Genomic DNA, 7,663 nt, shown 5'->3' with positions numbered 1-7,663 from the left:
AACCGGGCCAAAAAAAAAAAAACCCCAACCCCCGGAGGGGTTTTGGGACATCACCGGTTCCTCCCCTGACCCTACAGAAACAGTACATGCACGGGGAGGGGGGGTAGCGCTGCGCTCGACGGCAGGGAGATGGCACAGGTACAAAAAGAGTCCGCTATAAAACCAGGGCGGGGCGCGAGCCGGCTCCTCGACACTCACAAAGGTACAAATCCAAATACCCAAATCTCTTCTACCATCTTCTTTCCAGAGAAGTAATACTTTGTGTTCAACTGTACAGCTGCTCATACCAGTGAGAGCACAAATGGCATTCTCTCCCTACCTGCCTGAAGGGTCTTTTGGGGTGGGAGTTCGCAGTGGGGTTTTTTTGGGCTGTGTGTGGTGTTTGGCAGGAGAGGGCTGGGGGGAGAGGAGGCGGTCGGAGGAGGAGGAAGAGGAAGAGGAAGGGGAAGCACCCCCGAGGGCGGACTGAAGGTAAACGGTCTTGTGAAAGAGTCTGTTGCTGAGGAAAACCACCAAGGAGAAGAGCCGGAGCTGGAAGTGGCTGAAAAGGAAGAGAGCCCGTCAGCTCCCAGCACCGGGAAATGCCCCCATCGTGGGATTTCGGGGAGCAGCGGGTGAGGTTTGGGGTGATTTCAGGGGATTTAGGGAACGGCAGAGGTCGACACTCACTAGGTTTTGCTGGGGGTCCTCGCTTCGTTGGCGCTGATGATGAAGAGAGGGAAAAGGATGGAGAAGAGGCAACCGCTGGAAGGGGAAAAAAGAAGAGTAAGAACAATAAGAAAATCGGAAAAATAAGAAAATAAGAAAAAATAATAAAAGGGGTGGGGTTGCGAAATGGGCGCCCGCCCTCCCGCTGACTCACCTGATGATGTAAGAAGATTGCATGGCCGTGAGGAAAGCCAGCGGCAAGCCGAAGCCGAAGTAGTAGGGCCAGTTTCTCTCGATGTTGGACAACCGTTGGTGCATCTCGATGCCTGGCGAGAAGAAAAACCGGCGGGAATCAACCCAGGAGAGGAGGAAAGAGAGACACCTCCGTCACGCTTCATTCCGATTAAAAATTGAAGGGGAAAAAAAATCAGCCTCAGATCCTCAATCCGGCCAAATTCCAGCCCGGAGAGGGGCGGCAGCTCTCACCTTTGTTAAACCAGCGGTACTCGAAGCAGTAGAGGGAGTAGAGCAGGGACATGTGGAGGAGGCTGATCAGCTGGCCCACCAGGTCGATGGGGAAGAGGCTCACGATCATCCCCTGGGGTTTAAAAAATAAAAATTAATTAAAAAAAAAAAAAAAAGCTCTGGATTCTCTGGATTTCGGGGAGAACGTGGCCCGAGAGAGAGGGGGGGTGCTGGCAGGGGGTTGCTTTGTTTTGGGGGTGCGGCTGTCGTCTCACCTGGATGAGGAAGAGCGCCTGCAGCAAGAGGTTGAACAACATGTCGGCGATGATTTTGCTGACGCTGGGAAAGGGATGAGGCTTCCTGCCGGACACTTCGAATGCCAGATCCGCGATGTCCTGCGGAGGGGGGAAGAAAGAAAAAAAAAAACCAAAAAAACAACAAATAAAGGCAAAAAAGAGGCTTGAGGGAAATGAAATTCAAGAGAGAAACGGGCGTGAGGAAAACGAAGTTCGGAAGAGGTGGGATGAGCTGGTTTTGCCCACCCCGAGCCCATTTTTGGCGTGGGATTTTATCCCCCGCCGAAAGGCCGCCCCCCCTTGTGCCACCTTAACAAGGCGATTCCCCTGGTCCAAGATTCCTCCGGTCCCCGTCACCTACCTGAAACCAGATGGCATTGACAACCTTACTGAGCACAAAGAGGGGAAGGACCCAGAGGGCGCTGAAAATGGAGGTGAGGATGAACTCCAGCCAGGACCAGACGTCGCCGTGCAAGGAAGGGTCACCTTGGGAAGACGGGACAGGGAGGAACGCGTGAGGAACCGGTGTAGGAACCTCCTCGTTCCACCCTACAAACAGGAAAGGGACTTACCGATGATCTGTGCCGTGACCGACTGAAGGACAGGTATAAATACACGGTAAAACAAGAAGAGACTAAGCTAGAGGGGGGAAAAGAAAACAAGAAGGGATGTCGGTGAGGCGCTGCACAGTCGTTTCTTGCCGTGCCCTAACGACCCATCTTACAGAAGACCCTCTGCCCGCTCCTCCGCGAGCAGAGGACCGAGGATCTCTGCTTAAACACAGCCAAAACCTACAACCCAGCACTTTATTTTTAACATTTCCAAGCCGGTTCCTCGTATCTGTCCCACAGGCTGACGGAAAAACACAGCCGGCGATTTATCGGGCTGCCGAGTGTCTGCTCCGTTAAGGATCAGCCTCACGGAACATCAGAGCTGGGGAAACGTCTTTAAAATATCGATATTCAGGTCGGTAAATCAGTATCACAGACTGCAGGCGAATATTTGGAGAAACAGATGGGGTTTAACGCGCAGGTTTCCCGTGTCAGTCTATGATCCTACATCCTTAAAATACAGCGTCGTGACTTGGAGCTCCTACTGATTCCCACAACCACGGGCTGGGCTTTCCCGAGGTTTTTAACGTAGGAAAAAAAAAACAAACAAAAATACCCACTTACCCAGAATACGCCTCCGTTCCAGGCACAACACTGAAATATCCGGCTCACTATCCGGGGTTCGCTGCAGAGAGAAACGGGGGAGACACGTTCAGGTCCCGGCGCCTGGACAAACGTCCCCCAACAAGCGACTGCTTCACAGAGTCACGGAACGGCTGAAGTTGGAAGGGACCTCTGGAGATCATCCGGTCCAACCCCCCGGCCAGAGCAGCGTCACCCAGAGCAGGTCGGGCAGGATCGCATCCAGGCAGGGGTGGAAAATCTCCAGAGAAGGAGACTCCACACCTCTCTGGGCAGCCTGTGCCAGTGCTCTGCCACCCTCACAGCAAAGAAGTTTTTCCTCACATTGAGACAGAATTTCCCCTGTTCCAGTTTGTGCCTGTTGCCCCTCGTCCTTAAAGAGACCCAAGTCCCTCAGCCTCTCCTCATATGAGAGATGTTCCAATCCCCCTGAGCATCTCCACAGCCTCCGCTGGACCCTCTCCAGCAGTTCCCTGTCCTTCTTGAACTGGGGAGCCCAGAACTGGACACAGTGCTCCAGATGTGGCCTCCCCAGGGCAGAGCAGAGGGGGAGGATGACCTCCCTCCACCTGTGGCCACGCTCTTTTTAATGCATCCCAGTCCACCTTGGCCACCAGGGCACATTGCTGGCTCGTGGGCAACTTGTTGTCCACCAGAACTCCCAGTCCCTCTCTCAGAGCTGCTCTCCAGCAGGTCAGCCCCCAACCTGTACCGGTGCGGGGGGTTATTCCTCCCTCGGTGCAGGACCCTACGCTTGCCCACGTTGAACTTCGTTAGGTTCCTCTCCACCCAACTCTCCAGCCTTCCCTCCCATGTCACGGACACCTTGGGAATGTCACGGATAACCAGTTCAGCGCCGGTTGTACCTGAACACGGGAATCCTGGAGGAAATCTCTGCACAGACTCATGCCAGATTTCAGCCAGGGCACTGAATATTTACATCAGGGAGACTCTTTTCAACCTTTATTAATTCCCCAGATCTGCACCAAAACGGAAGAAAAGCAAAGCTTTCTTCCAGATTTTTATATTATTATTAGAGGTGTCGGGTTTTGATCTCCTCAAACTCTCGCCACAATAAAAGCAGGGATTTTTGAGTGCTTTTTGTTCTGGGAAGAGGCTGTTTCAGCTCAGGGCGGTTTTGGCTTCTCTCTCTTTGCAGCATATCTACAGACACGTGAGAGTGCAGCTCTGTGGGACTCCACAGCCCTTCTCCAGTCAGCTTCTGCTACCAAAGGGATTTGGTACAAAGAAAACCAGAAAAATACAACTGTTTAGTCCCCCCAAAATATATATAATTCCTCGAGGGGCATATGCAGAAACCTCCGTGGATGATCAGGACCATGGGACACAGGAGACTCTTCCATCATCTTGAAATAAAGTCAGACTACCGTCGAGCTAGTCAGAATAATTTGTAAACATGTGTTAAAAATGTCTTTTTGACTGCGAGAAATGCCAGCCCAGCTGTAATTAGGGCAGCGGAGAAACACCTCAGCGCGGTTTGGGAGTCAGACACAAGAACAGATGCTGTTTTGCTCCCACGTGGATATAATTCTGGCATTTCCAGCCTTAGTGGATGCAGAACGCAGCAAGGCCGGGGAAAAAAAAATTATACTCGATCTGCCCCAGACACGTAAATCAGATCTGAGCTGCTGCTTCTCCCCCGATCCCACAGCTACCAACAACAGCGTATCTTTGAGAGACAGCACGAGCGTTCAGGAAGAAAAGAAATCCAGAAACCCACGTTCTTTCAGCTTGCAGAGCTCCATACCTTCTATTATTATTTCAAACTAATCGCATACTCTTAGTTGTCAAACAACATAAAAGGTCTGACTTCTTATCTCATGAAAACAATTCCAGTCTCATCACACAGAGTGGGAAAAAGGCATTTCACATCACATTTTTCATATTTATTGGCTCTGCGCTTCAGTGCCATCGGGTTTACGAACCATTTGCAAACGCACACCACAAGTTCCGCTTTCGCTGACACCCGGGTCGCAGGGCTCTGACAGTTCTGACAAGTATTTTTACGGAGATCTTCACGAGTGCGGGCAACAATAATGGCTTTATTTCTTAAACCCCGCTTACCTCAACTTCCCTTTTAGCCAGACAACTGCGACACGATGGATATTTAGGAGAAAAAAAAAAAAAAGCACAAGCACTGCCAAATCACACTCGCAGAGATTTTGCTTCATCGGGCTCTTTAAAGCTCGGGGCAGAGTCGCGCTCTCCCTCCCTGCCTTCCATAGGCTAAAAAGAGGGAATTACCCGATTTATGACCCGGCAGGCCCCATACTCACTTCTCTTGCTTCTTCTCTTCCATGTGAAACCTCCGCTGGGCCAGCGCGCTGTTTGCTCTCCTCCGCCTCTGCTCTTCCCTTTTCTGCTGGATCCGGGCATCCAGCTTGGAGATGGTGCAGATGCCCCAGATGGAGTCCTTAATTCCCTGCGGACATGGGGAGAGGCCATCACACTCCACCCCGCAGAGAGAAAAGGAATGGGATGTGGCGGACCCAGGCCATGGAAAACCTCCTGGTTACGGAAAGGGACTTGGACGTGGCCAGTCTCGCTCCCTGGCTAGCAGGGGAAGCCAGGCGCAGTCAGAGCCAAGGTTTGGAGCAGCAAGACCGACTGTTGTCCGCGGCCCAGTGACCTAAATCACCGCATGTTCCAGCATCTTTAGGAGCAGCAGTAATTTTTTTTTTTTTTTTAAAAAAAGGTGTGATTTCTCATCCAATCTCTGCTATTTATAATCCTGGCAAAGACCAAAGAGTCAGATCTCTCACAGCCCGTTTCTTCTGCCTGGCAGAAAGCCCTTCTTCCCCTGCCAGCATTTCTAAGGCTAATAAAATAGAATTATACAAAACGTTTAGGATGTGCAAAGTCCTCGTGGCCTGACTGTACGTATGAGATTGATGCTTACTCCTTTACAAACAAAAGCACCTGTCCTTGTCCCAGAAACATCCTCTCATCAGCCACATCCGTGCAAACCTGTTAACAGGAAAGTGCCCAGAAGTACTTGCTTACTCATTTAAAAGACCAGGAGTGCCACCTCCTAGAACTCCCCGGGCAGTTATTTCCAGCTCCAGATGATATCATAGCCATCATTATCAAAATTTCAATTCAAAATAAAGACCACAAGGATGCTAGTGTGAGCCAGGACAGCGTCACTACCCAGGTGACCCACATGGCAGTTGGCTATGTGGAGTTTTTGACCAAAGAGAATAAATTTTGATGCCAAATGTGTGTGGCTGAAATGGCAGAACATGATGCTGCTGGTACTTAACGAGGTGGAAACGAATTACATGAGCTGCTCTACCCACTGTTTTACAGATGGTGTGAGAGCACCATGAAATGACATAAGTCCTCCCGCTTTAGATTGTGGCCAGTGTGGCACAGATCTTTAAGAGCCCCTTTTCCTTCAAAGTTTTTAATCCACCCTTAATGACATAGGAAGCAGGCTGCTCCCTGCAGAAGACCCATAGTCACCGAAGCAAACGAGAACATTACCTACAACAGAGAACCCAAAACGCAGAGGCTTACCCTGACGAGGTCATGAAGGAAGGTTTTCACGCTGTCTGCCATCTCGACTCCAGCATCACCTCTGGTTCCAAAACTATCAACTACAGGGAGAGGGGAAAAGCCGAACCCAAACCTCTCTCATCCTGGAGAGATGGGAAACGGATGGAGCCTGCGGCGAGAGAAAACACAGGACCACAGCAGGCGTTAACAGCATCAGTCTGAGCGGGGTAATTACAAGCTAAATCACACCCCAGCGATTTCCAACAGCCTTCCCTGTCCTCACTCACTTCCCATTGGGCAACTACCCTCAAACGTACAGACCCATCCTCTTAATTCCAAGGTATCTTGTATTAACGAACTCAGAGTCTCAGGAACAGCAGAGCCTGTATTTCTATGCAGCAGAACATCATGCTGGGCTGCTGGTTTTTGGAAGAGAAAAGCCGGCAGAGCCAGCCCAGACAGGTGTGAAAACATCTTTGCTAAATCCAGTGTTAATTTAACACTTTACAGCTCCACACCTGCTCTTCCTCACGCACCAGGTAAGAAACTCCAGGTCTACAATTAGGAACCTGACAAAACGAGGGCCACTCTTGAGCTGTCCCATAAGCTTTTGCCCAAAGCAGTAATTACTCCAAACAGCCCTTTGCAAAACATGTTGCGCTGAGTCTTCTGCTTCTTGTAAAGTGCCATAGTAATACACACAGTGTCTGAATTAAGGGAAAAAATGAATAAATAAAAATCACCAGCTAATAATACTCATGGAGCTTTCCCACCAGGATTCAAGCCACTCACTTTTCCTAGGCAGGAGCTACTGGCAGGCTGGTGTTGCAAGCCCTGACACGTCAGCGTTGCTGTTGCTCTGTAATGCTCAGCATAGGATACAAACAATTGAAAATAATTTAAAAAAAGGAACAAAAAAGGTTTTTATTTTGGTTACTCCGAGCCAAAACCTGCCAGGGTTTGAACTGCACTCCTGTAAAGCAGCAAATGCCAGTTCGGATAGAACTGCGGAAGCACAACTGGCCTCCAGCTTTATTAACATCAAGTTAATCACAGTCACCTTCACCCTAACATCGAGCCTTTGGAGGTGGACACACGGCGTCAGGATCTTTTCACTTTAGCCAGGTGTCCGAGGTCTGGGTTCCACTGGCAGAGCCGCAGCACAGACAAAAGGCAGAAAGAAGCATTTTCTTTGTTCCAGGCAGCTGCGCCTCACCACCCTTCAGGCTTGGAAGTATATGTCTTCAATACAGCGAGACCCGACTGCTGTATGGTCCCGGATTCCACATAAAGCCCTGCCTGATTTATTTTTACCCAGGGGTGTTTCTGGGTGACACCCCAGCATTGGGGGTTACTGTGCAGGGGGGAGAAACCTCATGGCACCCCAGAGGTGCCCAGGATGGGGAGCCCAGGCCTGCCCCACATTTATGCTGCAGGTGGCAGGGGGGAGAATCGTCTCCACCTGCTGTTAACTGGGGTGACCCCCACGGTTACATTGGGGGGGGGATTGACCTCTGAGCTGCCCCCGTGGTTACTGGCAGG

At 50.6% G+C, this 7,663-nt stretch overlaps 1 protein-coding gene across 1 annotated transcript in view; it reads right to left on the bottom strand.

The window, feature by feature from the left end:
- EI24 (etoposide induced 2.4) overlaps positions 1-6,292 on the bottom strand; it is an 8,970-nt gene extending 2,678 nt beyond the window's left edge. The window contains exons 1-10 of the mRNA XM_009892555.1: positions 6,143-6,292; positions 4,900-5,045; positions 2,585-2,645; positions 1,982-2,048; positions 1,771-1,895; positions 1,389-1,508; positions 1,135-1,246; positions 863-974; positions 670-744; positions 320-541 (exon numbers count right to left, since the gene is read on the bottom strand). Of these exons, the coding sequence (XP_009890857.1) occupies positions 320-541; positions 670-744; positions 863-974; positions 1,135-1,246; positions 1,389-1,508; positions 1,771-1,895; positions 1,982-2,048; positions 2,585-2,645; positions 4,900-5,045; positions 6,143-6,184 (1,082 nt within the window). The 5' untranslated portion in view covers positions 6,185-6,292. The remainder of the gene's footprint in view (positions 1-319; positions 542-669; positions 745-862; positions 975-1,134; positions 1,247-1,388; positions 1,509-1,770; positions 1,896-1,981; positions 2,049-2,584; positions 2,646-4,899; positions 5,046-6,142) is intronic.
- Between the last annotated feature and the right edge of the window lie 1,371 nt (positions 6,293-7,663).

The sequence above is a fragment of the Charadrius vociferus genome, unplaced genomic scaffold (genome assembly GCF_000708025.1).
Source record: "Charadrius vociferus isolate BGI_N301 unplaced genomic scaffold, ASM70802v2 scaffold289, whole genome shotgun sequence".
In the NCBI taxonomy this organism is placed as follows: Eukaryota; Metazoa; Chordata; class Aves; order Charadriiformes; family Charadriidae; genus Charadrius; species Charadrius vociferus.
This window is presented reverse-complemented; position numbering and strand designations above follow the sequence as displayed.